At 37.8% G+C, this 27953-nt stretch overlaps 1 protein-coding gene across 1 annotated transcript; it reads right to left on the reverse strand.

Annotated features, from left to right (window-relative positions):
• On the reverse strand, positions 1 to 27935 carry epb41l4b (erythrocyte membrane protein band 4.1 like 4B). Its single transcript, XM_060861987.1, has 24 exons — positions 27206 to 27935; positions 15942 to 16046; positions 15617 to 15659; positions 13803 to 13881; positions 13255 to 13299; positions 12473 to 12525; positions 12202 to 12322; positions 9247 to 9334; positions 9000 to 9088; positions 8810 to 8879; positions 8106 to 8275; positions 7746 to 7855; positions 6698 to 6728; positions 6571 to 6604; positions 6256 to 6389; positions 5858 to 5902; positions 3871 to 4016; positions 3668 to 3783; positions 3453 to 3536; positions 1377 to 1441; positions 1044 to 1139; positions 746 to 869; positions 540 to 629; positions 1 to 378 (listed from the first exon to the last, which is right to left on the reverse strand). The coding sequence occupies exons 1-24, from the start codon at positions 27449 to 27451 to the stop codon at positions 313 to 315; spliced, it is 2250 nt and encodes a 749-aa protein (XP_060717970.1). The 5' UTR covers positions 27452 to 27935; the 3' UTR covers positions 1 to 312.
• Positions 27936 to 27953: the final 18 nt, after the last annotated feature.

Below are 27953 nucleotides of genomic sequence, written 5' to 3' on the forward strand. Positions count from 1 at the left end.
TGAAAGATCCCTTTTTTATTACAGTGTATGTACATTAGGCATGTGCAGTGCATTATTTACAATAACTCACATACAATATGCTCTAATCATGGCGTAAAACAAGCATGAGGACTAAATAAAGTACCCTTTAAAAGCAGGTGCAGCAAATAAAAGTTTTTTTTAATAAATAATATTTTAGAAGCATGAATTTGCACATGTGCGCTGTAAGAGTGATAAGCTCTACAATTAGAAATATAATTAATACCACTTAAATGTAAAAAAAAATCATTACAGCACAACTGATTATGCATATGTATGACTGTGTGTACAGTCTCAGAGTTCTGTCATGAGTAAAGCTCTCAGCAGCTTTTCTCTCTCCATTCTCAGGTCTTCGTTGCTAAACAGAAACAAAACAAGAAGAATTAAGCAACTCATATCGTGTCGGATCAAATAACAGTAAAATAAAATATGGGCAGGATTTAGTATCTAAACAAACCATACACACTGAGCTGTTTTCTTTGTATTGTACAGTCTTATAAAATTTAGAATCCTTGTGCTACCTGGTTGCGTGCACTGAAATGGAGGTAATGATTGACTGACCCTGAATAGAATGGAGATTTGTTGCTGTGCTCCAATGGTGAGACTTTTTGCTAAAAATAAATAAATAAATAAATATTAAAAAATGGCAAGAATTGAATGTCAATGTCGTTTTTATTTATAATGACATGTTATGATTACTGTTAATTAACAGTGGAATAAACTTTACCGGGGGGTAGATTGGTGGCTGGACCTGTTTGTCCAGCGAGCTGTTGGACGTGGATCTTTTCATGTTGCTCTGTGAAGAAATGGCTGCAAGCGCATCTGGGAGATCATCTTCATCACTGTGGTTACTAGGGAACAAAGCTGTGAGTTTATTCCCATATACAACAACTCAAAGAGAGAACTGAAAATTAAAAGTTAACACACAAGAGCTTGGAAATTCCTCTTGGCAGCCTATAGCGTTTGTGACTGAAATGTATCCTTATATACAGTCATGCCGTCAGAGTTATGTTGTTAAAACTCACAAGCTGAACTGTCTAACAAGGCGTTTGCGGCGTTCCAGTCGTGGCCTTTCCGTTGTCGCACTGCTGGAGGCTGAATCCTGAGAGGAGCTGGCCATTCTATGAAACACCAGTCACAAATAAAACACAAAATTAGGAGTGTGAGAAATGGCTGACTCAGTTTTACCACAAGTGTTACACTCCAGCAGTACCACATTTTCACTGATTAAATAGACCCAATTTAGCTCTTCACCTAATTATCAAGTTCATTAATGAGTTGGCTTGATTGTGTTGGAATAAAACAAACACTAAATTCTGCAATTCTGCAGCTTTGTGGGGCTTGAATTTAATGCATACCTGTTGTCCGGGTCTCCACTGGAACAATTTCCCCGTGAATTTGCACTCTCACTGTGCATCGTATGCTGTCCAAAAAGAAATAAGCACAGCTTTTATGGACCTTGACACAGAAAGACACATTCTGTAGATGTATATGGTAGGAACTCTGTACAAGTTCATGATCACAGAGATGTTCCAACAAAGAAATAAGTCCTTCATAATTTAGTATCTGCAAAAATTAATACGGATATAAAGCCATTTTTCTCTGGACATGACAAGGAACCCTGGTGGTAACTAAATAAAAATCAACAGGATCCAGCTGAGAGAGCGGACACATGTCACATCAACACCCTGGTCTGTCAAGGCCTGTCAGAGTGTTTACCATATTAAAGATTTAAAACTGCCCTCTAAGATGCCAAGAACCTTTTACTCCTGCACCACTGAGGGCATCCTGGCAGAAAGCATCACAGTCTGGTTTGGGAACATCACCAAGTAGGACAGGCAAGTTTCCAGTGGGTGGTATGATCAGCTGAGCGTACACTCCATACTGAACTCCCTGACTCGCAGTCAATCGACAGCAAGCGATGCTGGACAAAGGCCTGGCAGATCATTAAAGACCTCAGCCATCTGAACAGCACTGCCTTCTCTCTTTTGCGTTCGGGAAGTGCTTCTACTTCTTGAAGGCATACGCAGAGAGAATGAGGAGGAGCTTCTTCCTGCAGACCATTTGGCCACATGTTTATATTTTCCACATATATCATTTGGCCACCAACTAAGGCATGTAGTTCTCCCACTACCTTTTAAAAAATAAAGTATTTAGTAAAACTCTTTCCACGTCGACATCCTGCATAGGCTCATAAGGAGAGTCCTCATGGAACTACAGCACAGTGGGATACCGGGCTCCTGGGGGAGAAGCTGTGGATGACCTGGCTGAGTATGCCAAATATTTCTATTCATTATGTCTATTTGGGACAACAAATTTACACAGGGAGGATTCTGAAAGACTAACCCTCTTACTACTAACCAAAACCAAAATTTTCCTTGCTATATGGCGGCACAAGTAAGAAGGCCTAGCTGCTGAATTCTGTGTAACCATGCACAGGTTCTGAACAGGAGAGGTGATAATGGGTCAACTAAGAAGTTTACTTTCACCATGACAAACATTGGCCAGATCTGGTCCACACCTCTACCAGGCTGCCTCAACTGTGCATCTGCTGCACCACTACAGGTTCTCAATGAGGCTAACTGTGCAAGGCAAACCAGCCTTGGGCTTCGCCAGTGACTGATATACCCGGCTGTCATGTTTGAACAGACCAACCCATGGCATTGTCTCCAAGCCTGGTAATCACAGGCAACACTTCTGCCTGTATACATATCAAGAATACCCACTCTAATATAATTCATTAATAGGCTGAAAGGGTAGAATGTTCTTGCAAAGCAAAGTGTGGAGCAGAAATTTATACCTACACAACATACATTGTCAGGGGCCCAGGGTTGTTTTTAGCTGTAAAACCTCCCGTTGGCAGCTCTGACCCTTGTGAATTGGGCTGAGATCCCTTATCAGGGCTGGTTATTAGATTCTGAAGCCTGAAAATGTCTATTCTCATCTTCAAAGATTACTGGCAGATTACCGAAAGAAGAGCACACGGTAAATTTCTCAGGGATGATTTGCATGTCTCTAGAAACACTGTGCATAAAACAGATTGGTGGAGAGCTGCCACATGACTTCGATGTCCCATACAGTTGCTTGGAGTGAGACTCCAATCAGCTTTGCCACTGAAGGACTGATAGCTGCAGATTGTTCTAATCCAAGCAGCAAAATGCATAAGAATTTGCCTTTGGGATATACTCAATGATTCTCTGCATTGGGCTGCTTTTCTTTTTTTTGTCTTGGCAACTTGTAGGCTACATATTATTAGTGTTTTTGAATTGTCCTTATCCCCATTATAAATCGTTTCTCTTAACTGCTGAGTTATCAGAGTTCTGCACATTTACACATTTTCAACAGCGTGATTAACAAGCCTTTCTGGAAGACTAAACTAAATGTATACACTAATCATAATGCAGTTTGTAATGAGTTTGCTGCAGATGACTCACTCTGAGAACATTGCTTTTGCGCTGATCCTGTATGCCAGCTGGAGAAGAAGGGAGGCTTTTTTCTGACAGTAACTTTTCTTCTGCCTGTGTACAGTAAAACAGGGATGACAGAAGACTTTTGCTATAGTAACTGTTAATTAACGTGTTTGTAGAGCAGTGGTTATGTCTCAAATGTTATCAGATCTCTTTCTCTCCAACATGAATACTACACTGACTGTATCAATGTTGATGTGAAGTGTTGGCCAGGGTATTGTATCTGGTTGAAACTGTTTCGGACTCCGTAAAGATCGGTCAACATCTTCTGTGTGCGCTGCAGGAACATCCCATGGCTCTGAAACAAAAGTAAGCTGCAAACACTGCACAAACAGATTCAAATGATTCCTTTAGATTAAAATGAGCGGTTCGTTCTAATTCTTACTAGGCTTGGTTAAAGTGAGGCATGGGACTTCCTGTTTCTCATATCCATGCCATCGATAGCAGTAGTGAAGCGTTGCTGAAAGCAGAGTCTCATTCTCTTCCACACTGAACCTTTGGGTATCTGCACTGCTCAGTGGGAAACTAAAACACATATTTCAAAGTGTGCAGAGAACTAGTATACATTGTGAACATGTGAATATGGGTATGAATTTACTACTCAGTACATCTCAGTACAAGATACTATTAAGAAGGTCATATCCATGATTTCTAGGTCAACCATAAATTCATACCTATATGCAGTAATCACACCAATTAACAGTCTGGATACACCTGTTCATAGAAGGGTTCTCACACTCTTAACATCTTCTCTACCAGCTACAGATGTATGAGGATTCACCCAGGATGGTTTTCAAAAGGCTCTCAAATCGGCTGAGAAATTGCTGCCTGCTTCTCCCAGGTTCTACGTAAAAACTGTACATTTGGGGAACATTTTAAATAGTACCTACTTGCTTAGGGCTAATCAATATTTCAATGCAGAAATATTTTTGTCTTATAACCCAATATAAACCAATAAAGTCTTTGATTAAAAAAAAAAAGTCTTGACAATGAAAATTAACTATTGAAGCTAGTGTAGTGTATCCAAACCTTGCCAGACACTGTACAGCAGAGGCTCCCAAAAAATTTTCTGTCAGCTTAAAATCTTTCAACTAACTTATTTGTCCATGTATACTTTAAGTTGGCGTACATTAAAAGTTGTGCAATAAATAGCAATGTGTGCTACTTTTCTCAATGTGTAAATATTCATATTTAACCTGGATTACTATAACAATTAAAAAGAGAATTTGTGTTAGAACTAATAATAACATTACCGTCAGTCATATGACTGCCTTGCAATACCAATCCTTGAAGGTTTGCTCAAACCCTGGTTGGGAATCCCTGGTGCACAGTAATTGTCCACTAACAAGAAACACTTTCATTCCATCAGTGAAAAGAACCAAACCAAAAGAATGTTAACCATCATATTTCACTGTGTATTGAGAATCCAGGCATTACTATGTGAGTAAAACACACAGATTGCTATAATTAAAAAAAAAAAGTCACTTACATTCAAATAAAACGTAACTAACAACATGTTATAATGTAAACTGTGCATTTATTCACTGAAGCAGTCCCCTTTGCAATAATTGCTAATCAGTGACAGCCACAGACACGTCATCCTTTAACGCTGCTATAGTGAAATTGTAGACATGTAGAAATGTCAAAACACAGTCACTACTGCAAACATCTGTGAAGTTGCATTTGTTAAGGCAAGAAAGACATTTACAAGGCATGCGGTATTTGCATTTAATGCTAGAAGAGAGAACTTTGTGTTAAAAACAAACTGTTGAGCCCCAGCATATATGATGTCAGTTCCTGTAAACAACAGCGTGGTGATGATGCCTTACTTAATCTAAAACAGAGTAAACTGTGCCATATAAATTGTTCACACAGACCAACAGTAAATCCCACAAGCCCCAAAATATGTATAAGTCTAATGCAATTAAGACATTAAAAGAAGCTTTGCTAACAGATCCAGTAAAGCAACTGATGTATGCTGCAATTTTACCCAAGTCTCACCTATGATGACTTCTAACAATCACTGAGAAAACGTAGACCAGCAGAAAGCCAAACACAAGTCCTGGACATACTTGTGATCAAGTCCTTCGTAAAATCTGCTTTTGTCCAATTAGAGGATAGTCATATGAGAAATAATGGATGAACTGATGAATTGATGGATGGGTTTCAACACACAGTTTTAGTATCCAATGTGTAGGATGAGATGCAGATATCAAACCAGCTGTGATGACAGGATGAGTAGTGGATTTCATTAGCTGTTCAGTGCTGTCCATCACATTAGGGCATGTGACAAATTAAACTCTCAGAGTGCAGTCATAACTTTGTCTTTGTACTTGACGGACACGCTCTTGCCTGTCTGGTCATATGATGTCTCCAATACTATGTCGCTGAAAGAGGGTCTGCCTGCATGGGGCGGTCTGGACCACACAAACATGCAAGACACACATATAATGTGGAAACAGACACATGCAAAAATGAACAAATGACAAATTTAGACAGATGGAATGTATACAGGTTGAGTTTGAAATTGTGCACCAGTGCAAACCAACCCAAGATCTAAAAGCTTAAAACATGCTTATGAAAGATTAAAGATTAAAAATAATCAAAGTATCAGTAGATGTAAACTCTCACTAACACTGAAGAAAGATCTGTAATACCAATTGACACTACGTACGCTATACATGTCAATATCAATTTATATACAAACAATATTTGATAAAAGCATTAAATACAGAAAGGAGCATTTCCCAGTAGATGAATGTGTGTTTACCTGTGAGGTGGTGGATTGTGTGCCATTTCAGTCGGCTGGATGTAAAGGGGTGGCGTCAAACTGGGTGGGTGTGTTCTGGACCAAGGCTCCTGACCAATCGGAATGTTGTGCTGATACTTCAAAGAAATCAATGTCTGAGCAATCATTTATCAACTTCAAATCAACAGCCGTGTTACAAAAAATGCATAAACACATTATTTTTTCCCTAAAGTCCACTACATCCATTAACAGTTTATAGTTACAATATTAGACAAATTTATAATCATTTGAGGTATATAAGGAAATAATAAGTGTAGAGAAATATAATGAGTGTACCGGTTTTAATTTGGGATCAGGACTAGGCTGGGCACTGGAGAAGAGAGACACAAAACATTGAGCGTGACAGAAATAGTAAAGCTTTGCTCGTAATGGTGATGAAATTCCATTTGCAAGCAACACTAACCTTGGATGGTGATGTTTTGCTGGAGTAATGGCTGTAAGGATCAAACACAGTAAGAAACACATTCAGCACTTTAATAGGAACACCTAAATGCATGCATGCATGGTCAGACTGCGATGAGCTGACAGGAAAAAAACAGTAACTCGACCACATTTTATTACTGTGGCGAGCAGAAAAGCAACCCAGAATAGACAACGAGTCTGCTCCAAATACCTACTTTAACTTGCAGCATCAGCTGATACTTAGAACTGTTGAAGTTTTTTTTTTATAAGGATGTGCACTCTAGGAAGGTCATTAATTAGATTATACTGTAGGATGTTTAGAACACAAACCTGTAGCTACAAAAGGGCTTTTCTGGACAAATATAAAGTAGAAATGTTATTGCTATATTCTGAACATGAGTAGTTCATCTTACTGACTTGGCAAAAGTAAAAAAAGAGAAGCAACTCCGCATTTTATGATGCAAGCCTGTTTTCGTGTTAAAAACCTAAGCAGCTACAATAAACATTTGTTTACTTTTTTAGACAAGAAGTGTTAACATGCATGATATTCTAAACCAGCCATGTGAGTAAAAAGAACTTCACTGCAGTCTGTCTTTCCCTTATCAGTGCTAATAATAATTGTTATTTAAATATATAATAAAAACACAGTGACAACATGATTATATTAATCTTATTGCTTCAAATGCTTATATTTCTGTAGGAGAAAACAATTTGCAGAGCTGATTGTTTTCTTCAGCTACGAGGAAAAAACAAATGGAATTCCTTGCAACAAATTTATACTCAGAAGCAGAAATTATGATGTTGAAACCAAGGAGAAGAAGTGATCCTGCCGTACTGGTGCAATATGAATACCGCAGCTGACTAAAATGGTGGGTTAAAGGCTTAAATAAAACCAGAGCTTAGAAGTGCATTCAGATATCTGGAGACCAGTATAGTTATATTATTCACTGAATATACAGAATACATGTAACTGGAGAGATTTGGTTATTGGGAAGGTTTTGGGGTTTCTAGTATAGATATGTGTAACATGAGAGGTTTATTTCACCCACCTTTGCCAAGTGATTGGGTTCTGGATGGATATCTTTTGCTTGGACGTCTCTCAAAAGTGCTTGCCCTTCTGATCCTGCCTGAATGAGTTGTTTGATACTCGGTCCTTCCGCTAAAATGACAGAAATTAATACTTAGGCCTGATTTTGAAAGTGATCACAGTAAGTTTGATGAATGTGTGTATATAAAACAGGTGTCAATCGATTGCCAGGTTGTTGACCCAAACCTCACAACCCTCTGGATGTATAATTCTTTATACTGTGGTACGGTTTCAGTTTTACTGCACAGATCAATATTTTTTGAATAATCCATATTAGTTCGGCAGTCTAGTTTTTTCTGTGTAACAACACTTATGTTTAAACCTGAAGCGGAAGCGTGAGCCAAGGCGTGTGAAGTCATTGCGGCTCGCTTTGCTCTGGGTCGGCTGTCTGAGGCGGAAGAAAGCATGGCTTTCGACGGCACACTTCCACAGCTGCTTACATGCTGCTGAACTGGAGAGCAGAAACATAAATGTGTGCTCCTGCTCACGACCCTGCACACACACACACACACACACGATTATGATTAAAATCTGTGTGATTATATGTATTTAAAAATATTTCTGCATTTTCTGAATAGTTAAAAGCTCTTGGCTTCCTAACTAGATTCTACATACATTCTATACACACACACACACACACACACACACACAAACGCGATTATGATTAAAATCTGTGTGATTATATGTATTTAAAAATATTTCTGCATTTTCTGAATAGTTAAAAGGCTTCCTAACTGGATTCTACATACATTCTACACACAGACACACACACACACACACGTAATTTAAACCACTGTTATGCTGACCAGCATAAATCAGTTAGTAAAGATGAATAAATAAAAGCTGGATGAGCATCACACCTGCTCTAATGTTAATAACCGTGGCCTTTCTTTCTCCCACATGCTTTATACTGACTGCTTGCCCCATCCATAGAAACATAAACATCACCTGCTCCCTCAACTATTTGATGAGTACCAGTGTACAAATATGTAAGTCCCAAGATACAAGTAAAAATGCCAGACTTGCCTGTTCATCATCTTCCACAACCATTAGTGTCAGCCTGTTCTTCTTGAAATCCAGACGTGTGATTTTGGGCCTTAAAAAATACAAAATAAACATTAAAAACAACTTTTAAAAAAATTAATAGACTAAAAGATTAAATATATTCTTTGTAATATCCTATCATAGCACACATCATATGACAGGGTGTCCTTACCAAAAGAAGAGGCCAATTTTGTTAGACCTTTCAAACACCAGAATTCCTGTTGGTGTAAGACCCAGAGCATAATCTCCCCCATCACGTCCCTGAAAACATTTAGCACTGTTATCTGCTTACAGCCAATACTAAGTGAACACTTACACACTAAAAGGAAATAAAGGTTTTTATAGCACCATTCAGATAGTGTTATTGGGACAGTTTGCTACACCAATAAAATGTCATGTTAGCAGTTGTATGCTCTCACCTTTACAAAATGCATGTCAACGCCATACATCTCCAGCCACTTACACTTATTCAGAAAGTTCAGCTCAGCTTGTGATGGACTCACTCCTCTGCCAGACACATGAGCAGAGAATAACAAATCATAAAAAGGCTTAGGATTACAATAGCTGATAAATTCGACAAAACTGAGTTCATATTAAAACTAGAATCAATTTCCTGGTCAAAAAAATAAAAGTTTCCTTCAATAACTGGAATTATTTCTAATCACGCTATCCGGCGTGACACAAAAGAAGATGCCTTCCCATTTGAGTTTTCTTTCTCATATTGTTCCAGAGAATTTTCCCTTGTCACGATCACCTTTGACTTGTTCATTTGGCATAAATATAAGTTTTAAATTTATTTCTTGAATTTAGAAATTTATGTAAAAATGACTTTGCGACAATATCCATTGTTAAAAAATGCTATACAAATAAAATTTCATTGAATTAAATGTGTTTTTCAAATCTTTTAAATCTACTTGTCATTTTTCCAATAGATTGAGAGTATTTGTCTCAAATAGTATTTGAGATGTATTTTTTAATAAACATTTATTATATTAATATTTATAATACCGTACGTTGCTTTTTTTATTCAGATTAATTATCCAAAACTATTGTCTTCAATCCTTTGCACATGATTTTATGTAAAGAAAAAAGCTTTTGTGTGTCAAGGTATAAAACTCAACAGATCACCGCTCAACAGAAAAAAATTGACCATTAGGCTATTCTATAGCCAGAAGCATTTGCACCATTTATGGAATAATGTATAGATACTATTTACATTTTGAGCTCCATATTCTGAAATGCAGTGTGATATTGAGAACAACCAACAAATTAGACAAGAAAGCTTCAAGGAGGTTGAACACCACAGTGGTGCTGAACGTGATTTGCAGAATTCCAGGAAACGAGTGCAGTGCCCTGACAAGGAGTGCCTGAAGACTACACCTAGCAGTGAGCCAGGAAGACAAGTCAGGTAGAGACAACAATTTGAAAGGTCAAAATCCCCTGAACTAAAGCCAATAACGAGATCTAGGCATGTCTGGATTAGTACCTGTACCTGAAACACTGCATTCTCTGCAGGTGAGCACAGAGATCAAGTTAAAACTCTTTGGTAAAGTAATTTATGAATAATGTAGCTGTAGAGAGATCTGAAACAGTACTCTTGAAGAAGGCCTAGAGGAAGATGAAGGACCTTGAGAAAGGGCTGAAGGCTTTCTAGAATCAAATCAAGAACATGCTTGCAATCATGAGGTGGACAGAAAGAATAAACAGAAGTAGGAAAGAAAGAGAGGCGTTCTGCCAAAACCTCCTGAGTTATGCTCAGGGCCTGTTAGAGCAGAAGTGCAGCAAGCTGAAAATTGCAGAGGAAAAGCTCAAGGAACATGTCTGGAAACAACCATATGCAAGAACATTATGGCTCCCCATTGCTAAAGAGTGCAGGAAGGACTCGTAGAGGTGAGTTGTAAGCACCCGTTGTAAGCCCAATATGCGAAATGGGACACCGTGCATCCTCTTTTGTACTTGTCTGTGAGGTTGCTAATGTGCAGTTTGGGGCAGGGCCATAGAGTCATTGAGAATGTCCCTTATGCTTGCTGGAACATTGTGTTTAAGTGACTACATATAGCACATGATTGTGGAATTTTACCACAATCAGCTCGATTAATGGCAATCAGACAACCATCAAAGTCATGAAGTCAGATGGACAATGCTGGAAGAAGCCAGCAGTGCCTGTGACAACAGGCCACTGACTGAGGTTCCAATCTCATCTATGAGCCTTTAAATTGTCATTAGGTCATTAGATAGCTCAGTGCTTTCACTAACATATTAAAAGGTCTGCAATGTCAATAGCTACATAGCTGTCTATTGTTATCGATTGTCATCTACTGAAAAGGACAAAGTGAGTGAAATATTTATTCCAATAGTATTTATAAGCATCATGAGAAAATGATCCTAACAATGCTTACAATGAACATTCATACATACAGTATATACACTCTCCAACCTCTTTATGAGTAACATTGCACTAACACTGAAGGGCACAACATACAGTAAAAGGATGGACCCCATACGTAACAATCTGATCTTGTAGACCATCTGCCTCATGTTTTTGATGTGTTTTGATGCAATCAGAGATGGTCCTAGCCTTCCTGTCAGTCTGACCAGTCTCCTCTGACCTCAACAAGGTGTTCTCACCAGTAGAACTGCCTCTGGATGTTATTTCTGTTTCCAGCACCATTCAGTGTAAACTCTAGTCTCTGTTGTTATGTGTGAAAATCCAAGCAACCAGCCAAGCCAATTATAAAGTCACACTTCCACTGCTGCCACATTATGTCTGATCTCAGAATTGCATGAATGATTATATGTACCAGTATTCTTAATAAAGTGGCTGGTGAGCATATGAAAAATGGATGTATATAAAAACTAATTCACTATTAAGCTTGATGAGTTATTGCAAACAAGGGAAATGCAAACACGTTATTTAACTGTAGAATACCCGTTTCCATACATTTGTTTACTAAAAACAGTCTAACAGTTGTCTAACAAAATGAAATCGATCTACGTGTAAGTATTAGGAAATAGGAAAAGTTATAGAAATAAAATGTGTCATTTCAAAAAGATTTAACATGTAATCATTTTAGTGGTGGATGCACAGAGAATTAAACGTGTACTCGTTCCAGCAGTATAATCAAAACTACACAGAAAATCTTTTTAGAAATATCTTTTTGGCCTGTTTCTGTCTGCAGGATTATCACGGGGTCAGTAGGTAGGTTTTAATCTGACACTGTATGAATGACTCCACCACACTTTAATCAGTGCCAGCGACACCCACCCACACAGCACCCGAGACAAACAGACCAGTCATACAGACACCTTTCAGAGCTCTAATGATAATGTAGTTGCTGACAGACTATCCCGAAATGCAGAACTTTTTAGCTTACCTGCACTCGGCCCATTTGCGGTAAATGTCCGCCTCCATTATCTCTGACTGGTTAGGCGAGAACCGGAACTCTGACACCAACAGCGGAGTGTGTTCTAATGGGTCGCAATCTCCCAACTCACCTGCACAAGGCACACACAGGACAGAGTATGTGTAACTACAGAACATACTATATTGTAAGTACACAAATGCAAAGAGAAATTGTACACACCTAATACCAACACCCACATACATGTACATATACACACACTAACACACATATATGGACTCACTCTGTAGGCAATAAGCCCCAAGATCCACAGATACATCATATGGACACTTTAATCTGCTCAGGGAAAAGGAAAGGCTTATTGATGCAACAAATGACTTGTAAATGTGTTATTACACCAGACTTTATGAATATGAGGCAGTTTTGTGCTCTATTCTTTAAACCAAGAGCAAGTGTGTGTGAGATAAAGACCCAGTAGACATACAGTATTTCTCTGTATGTATGTGTAAGAGAAAGAGAGAGAGATGCCACTGGAGAAAGAATGAGTATAGATGGAGTGTATCCCCTGTGTGGGAAAGTGTGTCAATGCTCTTAATTTAGAAGCTAGTGTTGGTCCTCATCACAGTTTCTTTTATTAAAAGAGCAGAGCAGCTCCCATGGGATCAGACCCACATTAAGACACTGAAAGAGAGAGTCTACTGGACTGTAGCAGAAAGCAAGACCTCATGAGTGTGCATGTGTATTTCTTACACAACTTTGGAAACGTCAGCAAGATCAGCAACATTTATTCCATACTCTTTCGACTCAACTTCGACTCATCGCATGAATATGAAGTAGCTTATTACTATTCGACTGCCACAGCCTGAATCACACTTCCCAGAATTAAGATCACACTTAGGCATTAAATATTATTGATAAATGAGTGTGGAGAGATGACAAAATACTGCACAGGACTCTTGTGGAACTTTCCATAAAATATTTCAGAACGCAAAAAGGTTACTATTGCTACTACTAAGGTTACATCAGTTTGGCTTTATTTCTGCAGTGTGTGAAAGTAACTCTTACTTGCCAGACAGAATGTCTTGTCTGAGCTGCAGCACAAAGAGGTACCTAAGAAAAACAGAGTCGGTTAGAAGATCGTAGTCCGGCCACCAAATTATAAACACTCATGTTCCACTTCATTTAACTTTATTTATATATAATGCCTGATCGTCAGCATGATTGTACATGGGTACAGTTGTACTTTAGAGCTTATTAAGGCTTTTCACACACATTTATAGTGTTCATGTTTTATTATAGTTCATTATACTTACTGTAAAATTCAGTGTTAACAAATGATATATTTTAATAAAATAAAATAAATCATATATTTTAATATATTAGATCCGTAGTTAAATAAAAAGCCTCATATTTACTGCAAAGTGATAAAGAACGTGTAAGTTGATTCTATCGATCTATAGACATTTCTATTAATTACTTTTTGAGACAAAGAAATATTAATAAAAAAATAATATAAATAATATAGTATAAATAATGAAACAGACAAGATTTTACCACACATAACAAATATTTAAATAAATACCTACATCAAACAATGCTGCTGTACTTTTTACCTTGTGAACTCCTCATGAAGGTTATTGGGTTCTGATGAGTAGAACTTCACCCTGAAAAACAGCCTGTACGAGGGTCCGTCTGAAAAAGAACCGGGGGTAGAATAGAACTGGGTGTAATTACTGTAGAAACACTGTGTAGCCATGCAAAGAAAAAAAAAAAGCATGGCTGAAATGAGATTTTCATCAATACACAGATGTGTATACAGAGGCTGAAGAAAAAATAAAGAAAAAGGAAAAAAAAATCAAAACCCAAGGCCACACTAAGTTGTCATAGAGACACACGTCAGTTTGCGCACACTTCCAGTATGACTCAAGAGCAATCTGAAGCCTGTATAGAACTGAAGTGGATAAGGATAAAATGAAATGTGCACCAGTGAGTTCTTGATATTAAGTTGTTTCCAAACTGTTCATAGATTTATTACACAAAATGTTAATAACAAAAGGATATGCATAACGGCCAACCTTGAAGAGGATGAAGAGTTGAGCAAGATGAGCATACTGAGGGGTTGAGGTAGACAAGTGCTCAGAGATATACACGTATGTTTAATACGTAGCCTGAAGGATCTTGCATGAATGATGAAAAATCTCCAAATTCAATTCAGTTCAATTAAAGTTTTTTGTTTAGCGCATTTAACAATGAACATTGCCTCAAAGCAGCTTTACAGAACATAAGAAACATAATACAAAAGATTCATAATGTACAAAGATTAATATAATACAAACATTCAAGAGTAATATTAGACTTATATTTAAATGTGTTTCTTTTTATCCACAATGAGGAAAACCTCCCATAGATGGAAGATGAAGAAACCTTGAGAGGAACCAGACTCAAAAGTGAACCTCATCCTTATTTGGTGACACTGGAGGGTGTGATTATAAATATACAAATACAAATGAACTTCTATATCCTAAACACTATTATAATGTAGAAACCTGTAATGGTTACTGTAAACAACATTCTCCATTCACCTTTACGGACAAAGACGGCACATATATTTCAAACAGGCAATAGCTAGAGGAGACTATAGAGTACTAATGGGGGGCAGGTCCTCCTGGGTGGAAATCTTTATGTAAGTTTCATAATTTTAAAAGGAAAAGCTTCTATGCAAAATGTCTGAAGGTTGGCAAGATTTTTGTTTTAAATACATCTACGCAAATATGTTTGTTTATTTGCTTGTTTGTTTATTGTTCTTTTAATGCCAGGCTAGCTATTTTCATGGCAAGATGGAGATATACATTATAAATATGTAAAACAAGATCATTTAATAGGTCTTATAGTATTACAACAAAAGAAACACAGTATTTTTACTGTGTCAACAACCGCAGCCTTATGCAGTTCTTCACTTCAGTACTCAATATGAACTCCAAGACATTGTGGAAGACGTCTAAATACGTATTTTCTGAGTAAATGCGTTGTCGAGGGTTATTAATATAAGTTCAAAGGTCATTTTTCAGCCTGTTTTAGCTGAACAGCACCAAACCACGAATTACACAGGCTTGACTGTTTAACATACATACACATGTAAAACATTCACCTTATATGCTTTACATATATTAAAGGCAACTTTGTGTGTTACAAGCCAGCTGTTTCAATTTCACACCAGCTACCTGCAGTGGGCGTGTCTTATCTTGCACAACGGGGTCTGGCTTCTGCCCCATCCACAAAGTAAACACTCTTACACCCACTCATAAGACACATCACCATGACAACCACAGATAACAAGCAAAAGGACCTCAGACACCTGCTATTACACAACCATTTCATGCTATAATACCTGTGCATGTGTGTGTGTGTGTGTGTATTGAGGACTTACATCTAATCTGCTTTTTTATGGGTTTGGCAACATCCAGCCAGTGCTGAAGAAAAAAATGAGAATGAGAGACAAAGACAGAGAGAGGGACAGAGAGAGGGAGAGAGAGAAAGAGAGAGAGAGAACAAGTTAGCACAATAGCTGTGAGGAAGTAAAGTGCCATTGCTCTGATGGATGTGGAGCGGCTCTATCACACACACTTTTAGATTCAAGTTCAGTACCTCCTTCTCTTTCTCTCTCACACACACACACACACACACACACACACACACACACACACACACACACACACACACACAGGGAGGCCTATTTATAGATTAGCACTCACCGTAACCTGTTCCGGGTCCATGAACTGCAGTCCAAAATAATCAGCCTCAACAAGGTCCAAATGATACATGATTTGATCAAACAGGTCCTGTCCCTTTGCATTTTTCTGTGACACACACATACACATACACACATAAATGTTACAGAAGGATGTGGAGTATAACAATGTTTTCTACAGGATTCAGCAGGCCTTTGTGGGGCCTGGCATAACCGGCTTGTGTAAGCCGCACAACATTTACATGGCTGCATGATGACACCTTCCTGACGCACCATTCAGAGACTAACAAATGAGGCAGCATTCAAATGCATTCAAAGCACAAAAATATGACCAGGAGTTTGTTATTCACACTCATCAATCACAAAGTTGCACTACAAAGAGGCAATTTACATTAAAAAAAAAATCACCATACAAAAACTGAGATTCAGAATTGACTTTAAACCCTAGATGTATGCTAAGACTCAGTGTTATTTCTTAATTAAATACTTTGTGTTCTATGACTCATGACTCAAGGTTTATATGACCTTACACTATATTGTTATCAAAGATAAAGTTATGCTCTCAAGAAGTCCTCCTTTGTTGGCTTGGTTGTTCATTTAAATTGCCTTTTCACAGCGTCCTTGTATGATCATACCATTAAGGCTGATCTAATAAAACATGTTACATCCTGGATCAATATAAAAACACCCAGTGTCTTATAGAAGCAGTGCACTAAGAGATGGAATAAGCCAAGGTTTTGCAATCCTGTGTACAATTCAGTTTCAGGGCTAGGTTTTATTTCTTCTGCACAATGGGGGAGATGAAATAATTGAGGAACATAATCCTCTAACTCAGTCCGCCAGAAAACCAGTAGTTGCAAGTTGTACACAAATGAATAGAGAAAAAGAACTTGAAGATAAAACAATCAGGGAGACGCATTGGGTATCAACAAATGGCTAGTCCTTATTGTTACAAATGTGTATCCCTTAAATACTCAAAATATATTTCAAAACAGAAAGGAAGCTACTGAAGAAAATCTATTGCAGAAATTTGACCTTGAGGTGACCTTGACCCTGTTTGAATAAAAAATCCAATCAATATTTCCTCATTCCTGAGTTACAACTCGAAAGAGAATCTCAGACTGTCTGTTTGTACGGATGGACAAATGATCTGAAATCATAACGCCTCCTCCGCTTAGCGACAGAATGAAATAGAAAAATGAAGCTTTTTGAATTAGTTACTTCTGGAAAAGCATCATAATTCATAACATGGGGAGTGCTGCGCTATTCCTCCACTGCTATTATTAATCTCATAGAATTCAAGCCTGTGACCAATGCACAATAAATATTATACCTCACCTACAATGACACCAATTGTGTAATGATCTACTATTTAGTATGTGGTAGCCTAATGGTTTAAGGTGTTGGACTACAGATCGGAAGGTCGTGCGTTTGAATCCCAGGTGCACCAATGTGCCGCTGCTGGGCCCCTGAGCAATGCCCAATTTGCATCTCAATTGCTCAGTTGTATAAAAAAGCTGGAAAAGGGCTTCTGCTAAATGTAAGAAACGTAAATGTAGTATGGTTGTTGAACAGTTTGGGACATACCCCAAGTACTGCCTACTCATGGTTACTCAGTATTTCTGAATAAACTCATTTTATTGCACATCAGTTTGTCAGTGAGAGACACAGAGTACCAGATAAAAGCACAAAATCTCATAACAAGCAGATTAGCTCTCATTTTCAGTGTATCTGTAATCTGAAGTTATGTGGAATTATAAACACATACCCTCATAGAACAAACTACACACCTAAAGTTTGAGTTCGCTAGATAGTTTTAACTAAATATAGGGGCTTTCATAATGGTTCTACTTCAGTGTGATCTGTGTAATCTGACAAAACTATCATCACATCATTTTTTCAAGCACAAACACAAACCATGATTTTATCACAATTATTTTCATCCATCCATCCATTCATCCATCTACACACAACAAACAATTCAGAGATGCAAATCAAAACTGGAGTCCGCAGAGGACTGAGGACAACATGAAAACTCCACACACACGTGGTGTAGGCAGGAATCAAACCCAAACCCCGAAGGTGTGAGTATATCACCAAAACTAATTTTTATATTGACAAAAATAATGCTCTAAAGTTAGCACAAATTCAAAGAAAAAGAATTACAGAGCTAACTTATTTCTAAAATGAATTTAAAAATTGTATTGAAAAATATTGACTAAACTATATACCACCTCTACTAATGTCTTCAGTAATTAAAAATGCATTAAATAAAAAAAGATGTTTGACAATCAATTGAGCGTTTATGCTTAATTCCATCACACCATGTGCAATATCATCTTAATTCTCTAAATTTTCGTTTAGATTTATTTCTCTTGTGTACTCGTAAAGACTTCTGTGACAAACAATAAAGTTCTCTTATCGTATCCTATATACCAAATACATTGACAGGGTTTAATTTAACATTTTTGAAATCAGCCATTTTTATTTTGTTATTTCTTGCACCGTTCTGTAGTGAATCCTGTGAAATATTTCTGACTTGCTAAATTTGAACAAATATTAGTTCAGTTGTAATAAGTACTATTTATATCTTTAAAAGCCTTGTTTATGACTATTTTGATGGGTATTATATATTTGCTCAGGTAAAATATCAGTAATGATTTTCTAGCACTTGCTTTATTTCTCATAAGGAGTAGCTTTTTTTTATTTGTTTTCTTCAGGCTGTTTCTGTCAGCATTACTGTTATACACAAGTATGATCTGGAGTTCATCATATTCTTATTTGTTGTTTAAACAAATTAGTTGTGTTTCCATCAGTTTTTTTTCACTCCCAATAATGTAATGCATGCACATGTAATAATGCACCTCAGAGGAATGTGTCATGGTTGTGTTACGTGATAATTATGTCACATGAGCAAGTCACATGTTTTACCTGCTCCTGTTCCATTTTGGGTTCATGTTCTTGCCACATCTGTGGAGTTTTTTGTTTTGATGTGCTTCATGCTAATGAACAACAATCTGATGGGAGATTTAGTAGAGATGTGTGGTAAGGAAGCTGGAAAATAAGCTAGAAACAATGATGGTCTACCAGTTTGACCAGCTCAGCCTGTGGTTTGACAGACAGGAACTGGTCAGTCTGAGTTTGTTCCAGCTATCCGCTAAAGTTTGCTAGCAGTTTAAATATAGATACCATGCATAATAACATACGACTAAAATATTAAAATTAAAATAAAATCTCAGAAAACTTGACAGTTTGTTTGATGTTAGCTAAGTATCTAACATCAGTTCCAGTTAGCTTGCTAGCTTGCAGTACAGTGACTTAAGAAGTAGTTCACTCAGGTTAGCTCCTTTTAACGAATTAACAGAGAAACAGCTTTAAAACTCTTAAAATCCTGGCTAGCTACCAAAATATAGGAGAATACAAAAAAGGAACACCAGTGACTTCCTTCTTCTTATTTGAAAATCTTTGACATACCTGGAAATTACATAATTTTAAAAAGAATAGAAACGCTCCACCTTCCTACAGGAGCATTTAGTTAAACTAATGACTTTATCTGCACTGTCATGAAGACACATTGTTGGTTATTACACCTTGTACATCGAAATGAATGCAGTAGCAGTCAACCTGTATTGTGAAACTAATCTATTACGGAACACTACTGTAGGTGTGAACCGGAGATGGTTTCATAAGCTAACGAGATGTTTTTAATAGTTGTATTATGCCATCCTTTTGTTACATAACCAAGTAGCTTATTTGTGAAACCTAGCATACGTCAATGAACATCTAATTTCCTGTAGTCTGTCCAAATGATCACAGTGATCTCTTCAGTGATAAGAAAACTCCATTTGCTATCTTGTATCTTTAATTCCCATGCTCCTAGGATGTGAAGTGTTGCCAAGGTTCACAGCCAGAACGACCAAAATGTTTGTACTTTTGCATGCTTCCATATATATCTAAAAACAATGTACATAAAAACAGTGATAACTGGGTTAGGTTAAGTATATTGTGCCATATTCAGACTTGAATTGTTAATAGTGAAGTTTGCTGTGAAATTGCAAACTTTATATATTTATATAGGATATATAGAGCTAAAAAGAGTGTCACATATCATATTAATTAGCAAGCTGTTGGGGTAGTTAACAGTGAGCGCAAGGTGAAAGTATTGATAGTGTCTTATCTGAGATTTAATACAGTATCTGTAATTAAGTAGTGATTTTCATTGCTCCTGCAGCCATACTTTGTTTTTCTCCATTCGTCCTGTAATTAAAAGCAAGATTTTCAGTCATTTTTGCAATTTCTTATCTCTTAGTGCAGAGTTAAAGAATGCCCCAGAAGTGGTTACTGGATTTTGGATTAACCTCAGTTATGATTAGTCACTGAACTGAATATCAACCATAACCATAATTTTGTTACTTTAGTTGACTGTAAACTCCATGATAGTCACATGATTTTAAGGGACAACTAGTTTTACTTCAGACTGATGACAGAAATTCTGGACTCATATAGCATATAGTCATATAGCAGCTTCTATTGGCTAAGGACCACTCAAAAGGGCATGTGAAGCAACCAATTACGGTTCGTTTTGTTTAACATCATGTTTAGGGACTTGAAAATGGAAAGTCAATGTCAAACAGACCAGCATGCAACCATGTATCGTATCATATAAGTCAATACTGTCAACTTCTCATCGTTTGAAAAATCCAGCGTCACATTCGTAAACATGACGGGTTCCTTCTACCATGAGGGAAGTGTTATGAGGGCTTTGTTTTAAGGCAGACTAACTTAACTGTGTAAAAAACACACAAGTGCACAACTCTCAGAAATCCTGTAGAATCCCACCAATCAGGCAATAACTTTGAAACTCGAAGTGTTTTCAATATTGTGTCCCATATGGATCAGACTTTCAGCCAATGTCTCATAGGTGTGAAGTCTGAGGCTTAAACTAAAGGATCCCCATCCCCATTCTGAGAACTAAGAGCCTAGTGGACAAATATGATAAAAAAGACACACAATGTCCTGCACACAATGTCCGCACATCTTTACAAATACGTCTGTGTTTAAACCAGGCCTTATACAGTACTCAGACAAGGCGTAATTTAATATGTGGTATTTGGTACACAATATAAAAACCAGAATATGCCCTAATAAGATCCTTGAAAAACCTGGCACATAAAAAACACAAGCCAAGAATGAATATTTTGCTTTGTCAGCCTCTTCAGATTTGTGAACTGAGAAACAGAAATACAAATTGTACCACTGCTACCCCGTTTGAATAATTTGTTTAAAATTAAAATCAATAATTAATTTTAAAGAATGGAGAATTAAGACAGGATCTCTGCTTTTTTTTCCCCCCATCTACATGTGTGTTTGTGTGTATCAGTACCATGTCTACAATTGAGAGAGCCTTTGGTCTTTTAACAGCATGGACATAATGGAAAAGCAATCAATCCATATTTAAAAAAAAAAAAAAGAATAAAAATTAAGAAAACGCATATTTTTTTAACCTAGGCTGATGGATTGAAGTCAATGTAGGTCAAATATAATTATCTTATATAAATGGGCATAACTTTTTGGGAGTGCCAGAGTTTTCCCTAAACCCCTGAGGGCATTTAATAGCCTCCTAGGAGTAAAAGGGAAATTTACCATCTCCCTCTGAGATGGCAGCAAGAGATGTTGTATTCCACTAATGAGACACAGCAGTGGTTGAGTCCAGGCATTCAGAGTAATGAAGGGATTCATAAAAGCCTTGTTTATTTAAGAGAAGTGTTTAATGTTATCAATTAATGCCTACAGTATATTGCTTTTATAGTTCTTTCCTTCTGCTATTTTTAAGGACAGACTTACATACATTATTTTGCCATGAAAAGCATTTCTGTACAAAATGAAGTCTTATTGTTAATAATATGATGGCAAATAACGTCTCCCTCTTTTGTGGGGGCTTGGGAGGCTGCATAGGTAATGAGATATCCATGTGAAACAGCTTGAGGTCCATCCCTTTTAGTTGCAGATAAGACAGGTGCATGCTCATTGTCCTTCAAATGCTGACATCACTCTTGTCAAATAGCTGAGTGAAAAAGTCCCAGTATTCAGTAACAAAGTATTATGTTTCCAGTAATCGCCACGGTTAGGTTTTGCCAGATCATGCTTTATGTATCAGACTATAATCTGAGAGAAGTATGAATCTGGTTATAATATTAATAAGGATGTAAATCTTTTTTTCCTGGTGGTCCAGTCTTCTGTAGACATGGTAAAGATGTGGAGTCATCGGATATCATGTCCTGAACCCCTAATGAATTGAACCTCTAATTACTGACTGAATCGTAAATTCACTTTTTTGGAAATAAAACTGCACAGGTAATTTTGCATTGTCTTTAATGACGGTCCAAGTCTATATGCAGAAGGTGGCGTGATGGAATTTCATTTTGCTAGCATTAGAAACATGCAGACATTATTTGAATATTGATCGGTGTCCTTTATCACGTGTCGGACGTCTGTTTGAAGGCAGGTGTGTTTTTGGAGTGCTGATGATTTATAGGAGTTTCAAATTATGCAAGAATAATTAGCAGCGTCTACATTGATTTCTGCCTCTCAAATAATCACAGGCACAACACCAGTCAGATAAAAATATCTAATGCCTAATATAAAGGGATAAAGGTCATAAAAAAAAAAAAACAGTAACAAAAACAGCTGAATCATGTTAAAGCAAAACATTACTTGGATTATGAGAGCATGCAGTTGCAGAAAGCTGTCGAAAAACAATTCAAGTGATTGTGTCAGGAGGTTTTGGGACACTCTCAGGGGGAGTGGTTACTGTTCTCTGATTGCTGCCGCATTTGACCTTCAAGCTTTGATATGGCACGTGCCCAACAATTACATGCCCATATACGGAACCGCATTACCATTCCTCTCCTATGTCAAAGGAGCTCCAGGGGGAATTTTCTTCTTTGGATTAATACGATTAGAACTAGAGGACACAATACTATTATAACCTGATGACATACATATATGAGCGATCTCTTCAAAAACTCTTATCTCTGAAATTCTCTTAATCTCCAGTTGTCATGAGACAACATGAGAAGAGTTTTGTCTTTTCAAAAAAAAAAAAAAAAAACATTATTAAATAAAACGCTCATAAAAACCCTTTTATTTGGTACATAAATTTTTGTAAGCTAATCATCTGTCAGCATTTATTGTTCATTGGAAAACGAATGCCTGTGAACCTGAATTTTGTTTTTTTCTATTATTTAAATGCAGCAGATTTTTTTTATGAGGCTAAGAAAGTGTTGTACACCATGCTGATTATAAAGACAGAGGAGCCCGAGTGCTCAGAATGCTAAAGCAACTGTGTGGAAATACAAGACAGATGGTTATGCATGTAGAAATGGTTCTAATACTAAGTGAAGAAGCTCCAGGGAAGTTTTCTTCAGATCTGGATTATTTCATTGTGTGTGATCCTTTGTTGAATACCGATAGCTGAAACCGTCTCATTGTAACCGTGACCCATATTAATAGCCTGTAAAAGGTCTCCATCATGTCACACCATGCCAATCTGTGTGACCCAGGTGGGGGAGCAAGGGTGAAGGCCTGTACTCAAAGTCAGACATGGGGTTCATTATACATTCTGGTAGTGCACCTACCATGACAGTTCTCAAAAAATACAAACCTTATGCTAATGTGGGGTTGTTGGTAGCAATATGAACAGATTGAACTATAGCCAGTTTGACCAGAACCTGGCTATGAACAAAAGTGGTTATGTAGTCTGTCAGATACATGTTGCAGTGTCATCCATCAAAGAGACAGCAGCCGAAATTCATACAGCCATAAATCAGGCCAATCATGCCCTAATGCATTCTGGACTAAAGCCTCTGTCTCCAACCAATGAACCACATGGGACACAAAAGGTAAGTTGACTTTTTTCTGATGGACTTCCGCTCTGATGTACATGTTCCAAATTTCCCATTTGTAAATATTTCAATTCATTTTCACAGCCTTGCTGCAAGATTAAGTTTCCACTGTCTGATTGTTTTCAATGGCACTTTAAATAAGCGCCTCTGAGGCATATGCCCACTTCAAGACCCACTTGTTTTTAATCACAAATAAATTGTGCATGTTCACATCATGTTTCACATCTGCTATGCATAACACACAGATCTACCTGATATGCAGAGGAGGAAACTGGCACGTGGTTGTCTGCATATTTTCAGAGAAGCCTCTGGAATTTCCTAGCACTTTCTGTGAAACGTATTCTGGAGGGTTGGTTAAACCCTGCTTTGGACCAAAACCAGATCTGCTGTAGGTTTTGGGTTGTAGTGACAGAATAAACTGTGTAAAAACAACCAACCTGCTGTTGTAGATTAAAAAAGCTTAAATTTATAGCAATTGCATGATGGCTAAAAAGGGCACCTAAAGGTATCCTGCTGGCTCAAGATTTTATGTCATATTTTGAACAAAAGGAGGCAGATTTTCTAGTCTTTACTGGATCTGTGACCTGCTGAGGTTGCAGTGGATTAGAATTTTAAAAAAAAATTTTAGATGAAAAAAATTCAGCTTTAGTTTTAAAAGGTAGCTTTAATTCCAGTTACTGCTGCTGTCGCTGACACGCTCCATTATGCTTTGATCGTCAGAAGCTCTGATTGTCAGACGTTAAGAGAATGAGATGCAGCCATTAAAAGTACATCTCAGTCTTTCTCTGTATGCAAAGCAGTTCTACAGATGTATTACCCGTTTCGTTTCCTGCCAAAACAATGCAGCAAAGAAGTTTACATAGTTCAACCATGCTTCACTCACTGTTATGACATTGCAGCCTTATAACGAATAAACCACAGTTTTTCCACATAGTGAGTGAGGCGTACTACATGCGTCAGTAACATGCTGTCCTCGATGCTGGTCTTAAATCAATTTGGGCATAGATCATTTTCATCAACTGACTCCATTAGGGCCTGGCAGAGCATAGAGCTCACCTTCCTGCTTTAAAAGTGAAAGAGAAGTTAAACAATTCACAATAAATTAAGAACATTTGTAAGATACTGCATCTGCAGCACTCACGCTGACACATTAAAACAAACAGCAGGTCATGTATCAATTTCTACGACACGGAAATAAATCAAATAAGCTTCGCATCAACTCACATTCGTGTAAAAATGCAAATTTAACAAGAAACAAAAGATGAGTGTGCTTTATCCAGCATGTTCGAATTCATTTCCTGAAACACATGACAAGACAACAATGGTACAGATGATGACCATGATGTAGTGTGGACCTTTTCCAGGATGACCAAGAGGAATCACAATTTGGCAAGAAAATAAAGCAGTGCTCCAGGAGAAATCAAGCACCTATTGAGCAAACCTAGCACCTATTGAGGAGACGTTAACGACTGTCCAAAACTCAGTACAGCACTACAAGTGCATGTCACTGATATGTGTGAACCTGATACGTTCCTAATGACCCATCACTTGATCAACAGTTTCACCAACAACAAATCACTGATAATCATTTGTCCCACTAAACCTTGTTTCTTTTATATTTTAAACTCCTTTTTTGGTTTCTTTTGCAACTACCAAAAGCAAGTTAGTCTATTTTCTTACTGTTGATTTTCTTACTTTTTACTACCAGTGCTACATTTTGTCTGGGTTCTTGATAGAGATGAGCATTTTGTAAATATCGGAGACGTCTGTAGTTCCTTGAGAAGAAATGGTTAAATCCTTTGTGCAAAAAAAAGTTATTATATATACACTGATAACGAATCTATTCGAAGTGTCTTTTGAAAATCTTCATGTGTTGATACTGTACAAAGTTGATCAAGATTTCCTGAATTTTCCAAATAACCCATGGCATCATCTAATGACATTTCTGACCCCATAAGTATGTCATTTTCTGTCATTTTCACCTATTTTCTTGTGTTTAGTGATCCTGTAATATTTCTATCTGTATCACAACACATAACGTTTGCCTTGTTCTTGAATGTAGTATGATTTTTATTCATGTTACATATTTTAAGCTTTAATAGACAACATTTATATTAACCTGTATGAAGTGCTATTTAAATAAATGAAACATCAGTGTCATGTAAAAGCTTTTTGGGTTCATGTGCATGTGGGATTAGTCTCAACACACGTTTGACAAACAAATTTGAATCTTTTTAATCTCTCTCTTTTTTTATTTATTTACATTTCTTGAAGCTTGTGTGTGAATTAGGCCAGCTGGCAGAAAAAATAAAGCTCCTCTCTAGCTGCGTGCCATCCAACGTAGGCTAACGACTTGCGTTTTCTGTCTCAAATATTTCATGACAAAATCCACAAGCTCTGCTGTAACACAATACAAGCAAGACACATGATCTCTGCACTTAAGCCAGCACCTACCAATGTAGCCAGCAACAAAAACATCTTTGTTGTGAGGGTCAACTTTGTGTTAAAGTAAAAGCTTGAATCAAATGTTAATGTGTAGGTACATTCTGAAATGGCACCATAAGGGTATTTTCTATATATACACACAAAATGTAAAACTGTACATGCGTGCGTGTGTGTGTGCAGTTAGTATGTACCTGGGAAGACACATATGGGTCCTTTTTATTATTAGAGTAAAAGTTTAAAATATACATCAGTGGTCCTTATGGTTAATTAATTGTGTGTATTATATTACTCAAATTTATAGTACACTATAAATTGAGGTCAACTGACATTATTATTGAGATAAATCCAAATTATAACTGTGTGTTTATCAAAAACGTCTTATTGAGACACACAAGAGAAAAGCAAAGCTACACCTGAAAGGAACCAGAAACACTACTACACAAAAGTCTTGAACCATTTGGGCTAAATTTGACTAAATCTCATGTAACCCTGAACAGGTAAAACTCAAACCTTTTGACCTCACTGAGCAAATAATAAATACATCTTTGAGTCTTGGTTTTGTTTGATAGGTAGCACCGTTTAAAAGAGTAGGTTTTGTACTGTAGAGACATGCTGATCAGTGACAGTGCACCATCTGTCAGAGGAAGGGAAGCCCATGGGGGAAACACAGTGGCACTGCACGCGCGCGGCCAAAAGTTTTGGAGATGAGTAAACAAACACAGTGATAGTTACAGCCTCTTGTCTTAGCCTTGGTTCTTATGAAACAGCGACGCAAATTGATGCTTATTAAGTACAATAGGTCATTCTATAGTGAAATCAAACTTGTATGCTTATAAGGCTGGATGGAGTTTATTAGCTATAACTAGCAGATCTTGTGCTGTATCTCCAAAGCACGTTGGGTTAAAGTGCGCGTACTCACCGGTAATTCTACATTGACATCCGAGCCGTCTAACAGCAGAACTCTGCATGTGATGGCCGCTTTGCTGTTGCCCGCGGCGGGGATATGCACCACAGTGCCTCCGGTCACCACGGCGGGTATCTGGTGCTGCTGCTGGTGAGACTGAAGCGCAGGGTTTACGCCTCGTCCGCCACCGTCGAGCTCATCGGACGGTCGGAATCGTCTCCGTGAGCGGAGGCTGAACGTCCTGCGCAGAAAACTCATCATCTTTCAAGTGAAAGAGAAAGCGGGCGAAGAAGCGACGCGGCGAACCGCGGAAAGTGACGTGTGAAGTCCGTAATACGCGCTCCGAGGTGAATATGAGCGCCGGATGATTATGGAGATCACGAACACAGCGGTCCTGCGGCACCAGAGCGAGCTGATGAGACGCAGACCTGTAGAGAGCTGGAGGACTTGTCACGCAGGACAGAGAAAACACACACACACTCTCTCTCTCTCTCTGCCTCGGAGCTTCTCAGACGTTCTCAGCGTCTCCCCACTGCGTAATGTTTATTTCACTAGATCTTCAGCGCCATCAATGTCCATCAGTATGATTGCGGTTTTAGTTTCGAGACCCGCGTGTATTTTTTTTTCCGCTCGCGGTATTTTTTCGCTTTCTCCACTGACCGAAACTGATGCACCTTCCAGGTAAGTAATCCAGAGGAACTGGCCGCGCAGCTTTTACTGCGCATGCTCAGAGAAACGCTCAAACTTTTCTTCCCCTGGATGC

This window comes from Tachysurus vachellii, chromosome 25 (genome assembly GCF_030014155.1).
Source record: "Tachysurus vachellii isolate PV-2020 chromosome 25, HZAU_Pvac_v1, whole genome shotgun sequence".
Classification (NCBI taxonomy): Eukaryota; Metazoa; Chordata; class Actinopteri; order Siluriformes; family Bagridae; genus Tachysurus; species Tachysurus vachellii.

Bases quoted from the DNA above. Each gene is read 5' to 3' on its own strand.
- epb41l4b (XM_060861987.1), bottom strand. From the start codon at position 27,451: ATGATGAGTTTTCTGCGCAGGACGTTCAGCCTCCGCTCACGGAGACGA. The intron at 8,276-8,809 runs GCAAGTCTGGCA...GTGTGTGTGCAG, and splicing joins TTGTGGAAGATGATGAACAG to GGTCGTGAGCAGGAGCACAC. The intron at 4,017-5,857 runs GACATCATATGA...TTGAAATATGTG, and splicing joins TTCAGCGACATAGTATTGGA to TTTTAGTTTCCCACTGAGCA.